The following is a 12,416-nucleotide window of genomic DNA, read 5'->3' on the forward strand; positions in this document are numbered from 1 at the left end:
CCGAGATGAGAGAATAAAGGCAAGCAAGCTTATGTACTTTCATAGCAGCAACATTTTCTACTTTTCATTAGTGAGAACATTAATTACTTCATTAAGACCTCACAGTCCCAAGAAAATAGTAACAAAAGCAGCTTTGTTCAGAGAGATGCAGCCAACATTTCCCAAAATGCAGAATAAATAGGCTCTGATTTTCATTGTATTTACAGCTTCTAGACAACTTTTCTGGGATTTCCATCTTTTGCATTCCCATAAACTCATTTGTCAGTTCTAGGAACAAAACCGAAATTCCAGACTCAAGAGGAAATTTAGAAATAGAGAGAAACGGACGGTTTTAATGTGCAGAATTCAAGGACCCCTGTGATACACACACACACACACACACACACACACACACACACACACACAACCTTATCATTTCATCTCCATGTTTTAAGCCAATAGCCATTCTTGGGATTTTTTATAAAAACCAGGGTGTTTCAAAAGGAAGGAGAAGAAAGTGGAGGAAGGTGGTAAAAAGGGGTAGAAGACTCAAAGCTATACCAACTCCCAGGTGGAATCTTCCAGATGTTACAGTGAATTGGCCTCAGAGACCTATAAAATTCCACCGTGTTCGCCCTAAAGAACGGGATAATCCTTCACCCTAAAGAATGGAATAATCCTAAAAGTAACATTCCCAAGCACCAGACTGCTCTCATATAATCAAACCAAAGTCAGAAAGTATAAAACCATGAATTGTTATAAAAAAACATTTTGAAGACTCTAGATCATGTAATTTCAAAAGCATGAAAACCAACTGAACCCTCTTTCCAGACCAGATTTTATGAGATAATCAGAAAGTGTTTTTCCCGTCATGATTCAATCTTTTCCTCCTTCAGGTTTTATTTCAAAGTATACTCCTCCAAAATATACTTTTAGTTCTAAAAAAAAAGAAAAGAAAAAAATTCCCAAAATTTCATAGTCTTCTTTCTCACCAGAAAACTAATCAAGTTGTTTGTACCTAGCACATAGTGTCTGAGAGACAATAAGTAATTGTCGAAAGATATTACCCAGCTATAAATATGTCTAAAGAATTAATGTCAATATCTTCACAGCGTATGTCTTTTTCTTCATGAGGTCCATGTATGATCTTTCCTTTAAATGATATGACTCTAACAGGCAAAAACAAAAACAAACAACCAACCACAAGAATATCATCCTGTGAAAACCAGGAAAGTTGACAACTTAAACATTGCAAAAGATTGTGGAAATAGATTGAGCATCTGATACACTTCTATTGAGGTGAAATTCATATAACATAAAATGAACCATTTTACTATGAATGATTCATTAGCATTTAATGGAGTGCTGTACAATTACCACCTCTAATTCCAAAACATTTTCATCACCCCAAAATAAAACTCTGCTCCCATTAACCAGTTGTGACCCATTTCTCTTTACCCCCCGTCTCCAGCAAAACCAGCAATCCACATTCTACTTTATGGATTTACCTATTCTGGATATATCGTATAAATGGGATTATCCAACATATGATATTTTGTGTGTGGATCCTCTTATTTAACAGCATAATGTTTTCAACATAGGTTTGCCTACACGGTAGCGTATATCACTACTTCATTTTCATGACCGAATAATATTCAATTGTGCAGATACATCACAACGTGTTGATCCATGCACCCACTGGTAGACAGTTAAGCTGTTGTGAGTAGTGCTTCCATGAATATGAGGGTACATAAGCTTCAGTACCATTTTTAATTTTGGGGGGTAGGGACCATATATATCTAGGAGTGCGATTAATGGGTCATATGGTCATTTTATGTTTAATCTTTGGAGGAATCTCAAGATCGATTTTTAAATCAAGAAAAATAACAACATGAAAGATGAATCTTGCCAACAGCAGAGGTTAATCAAGTCACAACCCACCATAATTTAACCTAGTTGGGCTCAGGAATCTCACCAGAATGAGCCAGCTGTGGAGAGAACACTTTTCTGTGGAAGAATCTTTACTCCCTTCAACCATATAAGTGTACCTGGCCCATATTTAAGAATGATAAATTCATTCTAACATAAGGTAAAGGAAAGAAATATATGTGACTCATAATCTGTCATTGGCTTATTGTATTAGTAAGTCAAAAATTACTACTTTGGATACCACTGATCGCATTTAAATATGAGGTTCTTTGTGGGGCACGTGGGTGGCTCAGTTGGTTAAGCATCAGACTTCGGCTCAGGTCATGATCTCACAGTCTGAGTTCAAGCCCTGCATCAGGCTCTATGCTGCCAGCTCAGAGCCTGGATGCTGCTTCAGAATCTGTGTCTCCCTCTCTAGCCTGTCCCACCTTCATGTTCTCTCTCTGTCTCTGAAAAATGAATAAACCTTTAAAAATGTATTTAAAAATGAGGTCCTTTATGATAAATGACGATTAAATACCCAGTGTCAGACCTGCAGTTACATGAATCAGAGAAAAAAGCCCATATAGCATTATCCATTAATCATATTCATTTAGTAAACATTGATCTCATTAAACAAAACTAACTCCTTTTACTTATAATGAGTACTCTTTAAAGTGGCTTTTGTGGTTTCTTTTGCTCTGAGTTTCCTAAGCTTTTTTCAGTATTTTTCAAATATTTTGTTTTACATGTGCAATTATATTATGGTTACATAATTTTACTAAGCAATTAAACAAATACACATTTTACTATAAGAGGAGCCCTACCTTACACACTTGTGACTTTTTCTTTGTTTTCATTGTCTTGGCATGATTTTGACACCCTGCATTTGTGAAATGGATTCCACAAGAAGAATGAGTGGAGCCCTGGTTTTCCTCTGGCTATGGCTGCTGGGTAAAGAAACTTCCAGCCAACGGAGAATGAATGCCTTGCTCTTACAAATTCATACAGGCCATTCGATTACTAAGCGGATCTGCTAGGTCATTACGACATCTATCTTTCTACTCTCCAAGTGTGAATAAGAAGAATCTGAGCCCTTGCCCTTTTCTACTTCCAAAAGCGTTTCTTTTTAATTTTCATCTAGTATCTGTAATGTTTGGGACAAACATTTCTGCTCTGTTACGATAGGATTGCTAGGAGAAATGTGAATTTAGGATTCCCAGGCCACCGGAAATTGGGACCCTGTTACTAAATAATTGAATGCATAATAAAGGTCCAAACTCAAACTTTTATTGGTTGGAAGAAAGAACTACACTTCATAATGTTTATTTTTAAAAACTCATTGAAGGGGTGCATGGGTGGCTCAGTAGGTTGAGTCTGATTCTTGATTTTGGTTCAGGTCATTATCTCAGCTTTTGAATTTGAGCCCCACATGGGGACTCTGTGCTGACAGGGCCAAGCCTGCTTGAGATTCTCTCCTCTCTCTCTCTCTCTCTCTCTCTCTCTCTCTCGGCCCCTCCCCTGTTCTCTCACTCTCTCTCTCTCTCTCTCAAAATAAATAAACATTTAAAAAATAAAATAAGTTATTCAGAGGATTCAAAGGAAATCCAAAGAATTAAAAAAAATACATACGAGTCTGTAAAACACTCATTAACCATGTTGGAAAAACTCAGGAAGTGCACCATTAGTTGAGGCCTCTCTTGGCTATATATAGGACACAGCCTTTCTAGGCAGCTAATTCATGTCTGGCTACTTCCTGGCCAAATGTTCTTGGGCAAGCCACCCTCCCTCTCCTAAATTATGTGTTATCAACTCAAATTTGGGCTCCAATAATCCTACTTCATCCCTCTTTATTAAATGAACTGAGTTATGTAAAAGTCTTATAAACTGTAAAACATACAAATATTTGGAGGACTTTTTTTCTGTTCATTTTAGAAAGCAATCATCTTGATAGAGCAAAAGGAAGCCAAGAAAATAAACTAGATAATTGTCTCAGTTTCTAGTACAGAAGTAACGAGATTATAGATTATAGATAAAAATGTCAATCAGACTGGAGAGCTAGAATTGTTGTTTTTTTAATTGAGGCAAATGTTTATGATATGGTGGGCAGATAGAGAAAATAAAGAGAAGAAAGGCCAGATGATTCCATCAGTAGCAGGAATAGAACTGCTAAGATGTTAGGGCAAATGGAAATCAGAGAAAGGGAAGTAAGTTCTTTCTGGATTTGGTCAGATTAAAAGGACGGCAAGATTTAAGGACACACTTATCATGATGAGCACTGAGTCATGGATGGAATTGTTGAATCACTACATTGTCACCTGCAACCAACATAACACTGTATGTTAACTGTACTGGAATTAAAATAAAAAACTTTTAAAAAGGATGGCAGAATACTTAAACCAAGAAAACATGTCAGCCATCTAGCAACAAAGAAGGATACACAAGACAAGTCAACAAGAGAAACAAAAGGGAAAGCACTCAAACTGTGGGTTCTTGGGTCATTTGCCACTAAATAACCAACATTAGGGGGCACCTGGGTGGCTCAGTCAGTTAGGCAGCCTACTTCAGCTCAGATCACGATCTCATGGCTCATGGGTTCAAGCCCCACCTCTGGCTCTGGGCTGACAGCTCAAGGCCTGGAGCTTCCTTTGGATTCTATCTCCCTCTCTCTGCCCCTCCCTTGCTTATGCTCTGTCTCTCTCTCTCTCTCTCTCTCTCTCTCTCTCTCTCTCTCTTTCTCATCTCTCTCTCTCTCAAAAAAATAAAAATAAAAATAATAAACATTAAACTTTTTCAAATAACCAACTTTGGGAATGCTTTGTTTTCATTGTACATTTTGCTACTTGCAGCCAAAACCACTCTACCCAAGATAACCATGACTTTGAATGAAAAATGAAATAATCCTGGGAAGATAAAAAGATTATAGAAATGTTGAGTCAGTTTACAATTCTTTGTGTCTGAAAAGGAACATGTCTTTAATTATTGTAATTGCTTTTTCTTTTCGTTACAAATTTCCCCCCTTTGGAGACGCACCAAGGTAAATTGTTTGAAGAATAACCACAGCAGGGGGAAGACAGGAGATAATCCACTTGTAATTTGAAATATTTCTGATGTGTTTTTTAATTGCAATGTAAAAGTTGTGTGTATAAAAAGCACTTCTTAGATCAAAAAGCATTTATTTTGTCTCTGAATCGGGCATTATGCTAAAGCATGAGCTACTGCAGTTTTAGATAGGAGCTGTTAGAAAAGATATTTCATTTTTATGAGAATGATTCACTTTCATAAAATCCTATACTAAATCTCAATATATGAAGATGGACTCGACATTAATCATTTATACTGATGATCGTTGCACATCTCAGTGCCTCTATCCAAGAGAGAAATCTCAAAAGGACAATGATGTCAGGGTTCTTAAATTTTAATTGATAAGAATTTGAGTCATATTTCTCCCCAGGATATCTATAATATATTAAAGTGAGTTATATTTCAACTATCACTTCTGAGTAAATAATACTATGCTTTTTCCTGAGAAATGAGCTTATATATCAAATATAGTTTTTTAAGATGACTGCTAAGTTATTAATTATACGAATAATAGAATATATTTATCATGTTTGCCAGATAATCCCAATCCTCAAAACAAGAATGATTATTATCACCATTTTCTAACTGAGGAAACTGAGGCAGTGTGGTGGGGTAATGTTCCAACAATTAAAAGTTGAAATCAGAATATATAAGTCCAGATAGGGGTACCTGGGTGGCTCAGTTGGTTGAGTGTCTAACTCCTGATTTGGGGTCAGGCCATGATCTCATGGTTGTGAGACTGAGCCCTGCATCTGGCTCCACGCTGCATGTAGAGCCTGCTTGGGATTCGGTCTCTTCTCTCTCTCGCTGCCCCTCCTCCCTTAACGTAAATAAATAAACATGTAAAAAAAGAAGAATGTAAGTCCAGGCAATTAGACTCCAAAGTCCACTCACACTTCACTTACTTTCTACAATATTCCAGGTGAAAATAAAGTGAGCATATCATCACTTCTCTTATGATCTTAAGTATCTAAGCATTTATTTTTTAAGTAGTTTTTAAAATACTACTGGAAGAAGTAAAACTTCCAGTTATAAAGTAAGTCACAGAGATGAAAAGTATACAGTGTAAGGAATATAGTAAACAATACTGTAATACAATGTGGTGACGGTTGGTGACGACCCTTCTCAGAGTGAGCATGGAGTAACGTATAGAATTGTGGAATCGCTATGTTGCTCATCTCAAAGTTAACCTTGTATGTCAACTATACTTCAATAATAGAAAATACTACTGGAAACCTTGATAAATATTCTGTGAAGAAAGATTTCCTCAACACATACAAATTAGAGGAAGCTTCTCTGGCCAAGATTTTCCTACAGCTAAATAGGTCAGTGAGATATAGAATGATCTCCATGATACACTGGCTCTCTCTATTGAATGATGTAGCAAAATAGTATTTCAACCTTCCCTAAACCCATTAGAGTCAGAGCAAGAGCCAAGGTCAGCTTCTCCTTCTTGATTTCACAAGTAGTAGCTAAGTATTGGCCCAGGTTTTTCTAATCCAAGCTCCTCTTGGCTTCACCATCTCTGAAGGTCCACCCTCTAGGAGCTGCACTGAAGTTTGTTTATTTCATGCTGCTTTTGTTTTATTTTTCTTCTTGGGTTCTAGACATCCATAGATGATCTGAGGGTAGCTCTCAGCCCAAACCTTCCCATGGATACATCTGATGCTCTTCTCCCACAATTGTTCATTTAAGCGCTGAGTTTAATGGATGTGATGTCTTTGTTAGATTATTTAACTTGAGTGTCACTCACCTTCCTCATTTTCAGATGAGGATAGTAACCTGCTCAGAAACAGATGGCTGGAGGGTTGCACAGATGATATGAGTGAAGTGAGTGGCCGGTGTGTGGGGGGCGACACGCACTCAGCCACACTGATCACTCATATTATTATTAAGAAAATTACTCCATTAGACTCTCATGCGCATTCTCTTGCGTTGGATTCAGGCATCAGTAGTTTTATCTTGTGCTTTATCTTTTAACACTGATTTTTAATATGCATTAAAGAACTTTTACATAGGAAAACCTTTTAAAAAATAGTTTTCAGCATTTCATCGGGAATCAGATTGGTGTTTGATGATTTTCCCTGGTGTCCCAAATGTTTTCCATCCAGATTTTTAAAATTGATCAGTCTGAGTTACTATCCTGTTTAACATTTTTTTTTTTAGGAAGACCTGCCCATATTTTTTACATCCACTATGAACTCAATTCATATTTTCTATTAAGTGATATCCATTTTGCTTTCCTTATATATTACCCTAATTTGATTCAGTTTAAGTTGGCAACTTCTTTTCTGGGGGGAGGAAGTATAGATACACTTTAGAATATGAGGGAAGATTAAGTTTCCATTCCAATTTTGCCTCTCATTCTTAACTGCACAAAGTAAAATCATGAAGTCAGTAATAAAATGTCTAGTCAAATTCCAAACATCCATGTCCCCCTAAAAAATGTGAGAATGCAAACTGGTGCAGCCACTATGCAGAATGGACATTCCTCAAAAAATTAAAAATAGAACTACCGTATGATTCAGTAATTCCACTTCCAGGTATTTCCTGAAGAAAATGAAACACTAACTGGAAAAGATATATGTGCCCCCATGTTCATTGCAACATTATGTACAATAACCAAGATATGGAAACAACCTCAGTGTTGTATCAATGCACTAAAAAATGTGGTATGTAAATACAAGGGCATAGTACTCAGTTATGGAAAAGAAGGCAATCTTGACATCTGCAACAATACAGTTGGACCTTGAGGCAAGTTTGCTAAGTGAAATAAGTCCGACAGAGAAAGACAAATACCATATGATCTCACTCAATGTGGGATCTTAAAAGAATACCAAAACAGAAAACAAACAAACAAGCAAAAAAACCACTGAACTCATAGATACATAGAATAGATTGGTGGTTTATGGTTACCAAGGCAGGGCATTGGGGCATGGGCAAAATTGGTAAAGGCTGTCAAAAGCTACAAACTTCCAGTTAAAAACCAATAAGCCCTGAACATGTAATGTACAACATGGTGACAACAGTTAATAATACTGTAGTCATATTTGAAAGTTCCTAAGACAGGGGCACCTGGATGGCTCAGTCAGTTAAGCATCCTACTTTGGCTCAGGTCATGATCTCACCATTCATGGGTTTGAGCCCCACATCGGGCTCTCTGCTGACAGTGCGGAGCCTGGAGACTGCTTCACATTCTGTGTCTCCCTCTCTCTCTGCCCCTCCCCTGCTCATGCTCTGTCTCTCTCTCAAAAATAAACATTAAAACAATTTTTTTAAAAAAAAGGAAGTTGCTAAGACAGTAGATCTTAAAAGTTCTCATCACACGAGATGCATACATATACATATAGATGTATAATTCACTAAAAACTGCTTCCAAAAACTTTATTCAACAGGTTTTATAACAACCTACAGAGTAGAATCTGGGAGACACATCGTGAAATCACTCTGATTTCCCTTGTCACTATCATGATGCTACTAAAAATAAAAACAAAATTGAAAAGACCAGTGACATTGGCCAAACATTGTGCTCTCTCCTATCATTTCCATCAAATAATATCAAGAAATGAATGAATTTATTAGTTTTAATGGTCATATCTGTGAAGCTAAGGACAGTATATAGTGGACTTATAGAAAAAGAGAAAATGTGAAATATCAAAACAGCTTGCTTAACATCTGTGAAGCTCTGTCTTCATCTCCATTTCCAGCGAGTTTGCTGATCACCTGGCTGGGTTCCGTCAACGCCATATCCTACACGTATTGTCCTTGCTACCTAATAAAACAAATTTTGCAAAGTTATTTTTCCTTTATTTTATTCACTAACTCTCTCTCTTTACAATTAACATTTTCTGAGTCATTGACAATGATCAATATGCTAAATGTGTCCAGTTGTGGAGTCTTTGAGCAGCTTGGGCATTTTGGGAGCGAGCTTTTTTTTTTTTTTTTTATGATCCCTGTCAGTCACAAATTGGGCAAGATGGTGTCCTACTCACAGGAATGAAATTGACATCATCTCAGAATCGCAGCCATCTCAGGCTTCCCCTCTCCTCATTGCTTTGCCCCCCTCCCCCAACAATGTCATCAAAGGGAAAAACATTGAACTTGAACATCTCCAGATATGAGTTCTTAACTTACAAGGAGGCAGCTAACTCCACTTCAGAACATTTCAAAAAAAAAATGTCAGTGGATTTTTCTCTTTGTCAGTAAAACGTGAAATGTGCATTCTCCTGGTCCTCCCTGCCGCTATGATAGACACTCTCTGGAAGTAGCTCTGATAAGACTGCAGCCCAAGGGTGCCACTCCCATTCTCTCAGCTTCTGGAAAGGACCACCCTGGTCCGGAGCAGTGATGGGCAATGCTGACACTCTAACCTTTGGGAACCAGGCATGAAACACCAGTATAGGAAGCGTGCTGACTATGTGATTGGGAACACCAGTGAAAACTGTCCCTTCCACCAAAAGGCACCTCACCTTCTAAAAAACATAATGACTATGTTAATCAGTTCCTTCTAGCTTGTGATTCTTCGCCCAACCTCCAGGAGTCCTCTAAAAATTAAACAGTCAGTCATACCTGAGCCCGTCAAGAAAAGAGGGTTGAACCATTCAAACAAAGTCATTGCTCTGCTGATGGGAAGACAGGGGCGCCACTCCATCCTAGTAAGCTCCGCCATCCAGCAGGCCAGCAGTTAGCACTTTGGTGCTTTGGGATATGCTATAGGTTGGTGATTTCTTAAAAAGCTCAGAAATATAAGTGGGAACACCAAAACAAGGCATAGACGATGTTCCTTCCCTAAAGTCTCTAGGATCTTCTCGTGGTTGAGGAAAGAGGTACCACATGCGGGCTAGAAAAGGAGGGTCCTCTGACAAAGCAGCCTCCTTCTCACTTACTTGTCAACAGCTTCCAGTATTAGCATCCTGTGTCCCTATCACTACCTCCCACCTTTCTCTTCATCATGGGGAAGTATTTGATGTTGTGTTTATAATAAAACATATGGGTTATTATGGCATTTTCATAACAGTACCTATATTTTAGTGAAGTTAGCAAAGGATAAACTTCAGAAAGTAATCTATAATTTTAGAAATTACCCACTATTAAGTAGGAAGAGGAGGTCTTTGGGGGGCAAAAAGAGACATTATTCTCAGGACCCCTGAAGTTATTTGATTTGGAAGCTACTTAATCAGCTAATAGATCAAACCAACCTTGTACGTGCAACATTTAACTTATTAGGCCAGTTAAGCAATTTTTAAATTGCTCAACACAACAAGAATTATGGAGAGCTAGGCAGATTTGGTCCTCTGTGCCCCTTTAGGGAATCCCTGTCCCACACTGCTATAGCACCCCACTCCCTTCCAGCACCTTCTCCAGGGCCACCGCACTGACATGTCACTTTCCACAATCAAAGTTAACTTATTCTCAATCCTGTTCTTATAAAACGTTTCTCATAGAACTAATTCACAATATATTGTTAATAGTTGAAAAATCTCAATATGTGTTCTCTCCCCCCAAATATTAATGGGTTAGGAGGGGGCATCTAAGGAGAAAACAACTAAAACAATTTAGCTCAAAGAATAAATCTCTCATGGGCTATAAGTCCAACTGTGTAGAATCAGCTCCTAACCTATTTTAATTACTCTTACTGACAGCCACAAAATTTAGCCATTCAATGGACAATGCCTGGGGAAATGTGGTAACCAGTAAGGCAGGCTACTGAATTCTTACTTTGTCAAGAGCAACTAAAATTCAGAATTCACAAAGCCTTAGAGTCAGAGCTCACCCCTGTGGTCCCCCAGTGCACCAAAAGTTAAATCATGGATGTAGGAAGCATGGACATGAGCCAGGGACCCTGGAAGAGGGGTAGGGGGCAGCGGTAAAATCCTTTTGGTTTTCAGCTTAGAAGCTCTAATAGCCAATTTAAAAGAAAAACCGAGCCTCTGTCTTTCTTTCCCGTACCTGTAATGATTATGTTGCCTTCATAGTTGAAAGCACATGAAAAGATCTCATCAGTATGCCCCTCAAGAACCTGGAGGCACTGCCCAGTCTGAGCATCCCAGATTCTGGCTGTTTTATCAGCGCTGCCAGTTAGAAGACGATTCCCCTGGGGGTTGAAAGAAATCTACAAGACAAGAAGGATAAATGATCACAGGTTTGTATAATTTGATTCCCAATATATTTTTCATCAGCACAAAGGGGACATTACTAAGCACCTGTCATCTTCCTAGCCTGGCATTTATTCTTACATAGAGTAGTTCCTTCCTGGTGGGAAAAAATATTACAGGGATTAATACATGGAAAGTAAAATCTAGACTGAAGAAACTAACTGGCTACATGCCCCCCTCTGCCCACTTTAACAGCTCTAAGGATAAAGGCCAAAGGTCCCTTCTAATTTGAGTATTCTCTGTCTAGCCCCTTTCCAAAGTCTCTCCATGCAAACAAAGAGAGCCCTGGTGTGGATGAGAACACAAGTCAGGCTCCTTCACACCCAAACCCTCGTGTCATCCCTATAACCCAACTTTCTGTAATCAAAAGCATATAGATCCTCCTTCAATCTGGCCACAGAAACGAGTGACTGTCACGCCCACAGGTGGGGACTTTCATTCTACTGCCACTCAAAGCAAAGCACATTGCATAAGGCTGTGCTGAGTGCCTCCTATGTGCCAAGCATTGTCAAATGGTATTGAGCAGCTCTGAAAGCAAATGGTTAGCTCACTATTCCTTCGGGGCGGTCACCATGCTTCTAAGCCTCTCTAAATTATCATAACAGTGATTTGGGTCACATCCTCCATGACTAAACATTTGATGAGGGCAAGGCTCAAGGCCATGGCCTTTTTTTTTTTTTTTTTTTTTTTGGTCTTTATGTCTCCAGCACAATGCCTAGCACAACAGAAGCTCTCTAAAAGCATTTGCGGAGGGGCACCTGGGTGGCTCAGCTGGTTAAGCATCAGACTCTTGATTTTGGCTCAGGTCATGATCTCACTGTTCCTAAGTTTGAGCCTACATTGGGCTAAGTGCTAACAGTGTGGAGCCTGCTTGGAATTCTTTCTCTCTGTCTTCTTCTCTCTCTGTTCCTCCCCTGCTTGTGCGACCTCTCTCTCTCTCAAAATATATAAGCCTAAAGTGCAATAATACAGAGTTCTAAAACTCTTTATATTCACACATACACAAAAGTATGCACCCTTGTTGAGTGGACCACATCACACATGTCATTAGACCAGCCACTCAGAAACACAGTCTGGGCTCTCCTCCCAGGCTGTGTCCCTTCCTGCCAATCCCAGTGGACAGAGAAGATGTGCTCTGCATGGCCTCCAAGACCAACCCTGAGGGGTAGGAGCTCCCGAGCTCCTGACCACCACCAGCAGGTATAGGGATGGGGGAGGGGGTGATGGGGTGGTAAAACACACAGCAGGGGACAGTTCCAGGGTCAGGGGCAGCCTTCCAAGACCGGAAGC

At 39.0% G+C, this 12,416-nt stretch overlaps 1 protein-coding gene across 1 annotated transcript in view; it reads right to left on the reverse strand.

Moving 5' to 3' along the window:
- Positions 1–8,341: 8,341 nt before the first annotated feature.
- The window catches only part of DAW1 (dynein assembly factor with WD repeats 1), a 48,830-nt gene continuing 44,755 nt past the window's right edge, over positions 8,342–12,416 (reverse strand). The window contains exons 12-13 of the mRNA XM_029932902.1: positions 10,921–11,083; positions 8,342–8,743 (exon numbers count right to left, since the gene is read on the reverse strand). Of these exons, the coding sequence (XP_029788762.1) occupies positions 8,709–8,743; positions 10,921–11,083 (198 nt within the window). The 3' untranslated portion in view covers positions 8,342–8,708. The remainder of the gene's footprint in view (positions 8,744–10,920; positions 11,084–12,416) is intronic.

Source organism: Suricata suricatta, chromosome 3 (genome assembly GCF_006229205.1).
Source record: "Suricata suricatta isolate VVHF042 chromosome 3, meerkat_22Aug2017_6uvM2_HiC, whole genome shotgun sequence".
Taxonomy (NCBI): Eukaryota; Metazoa; Chordata; class Mammalia; order Carnivora; family Herpestidae; genus Suricata; species Suricata suricatta.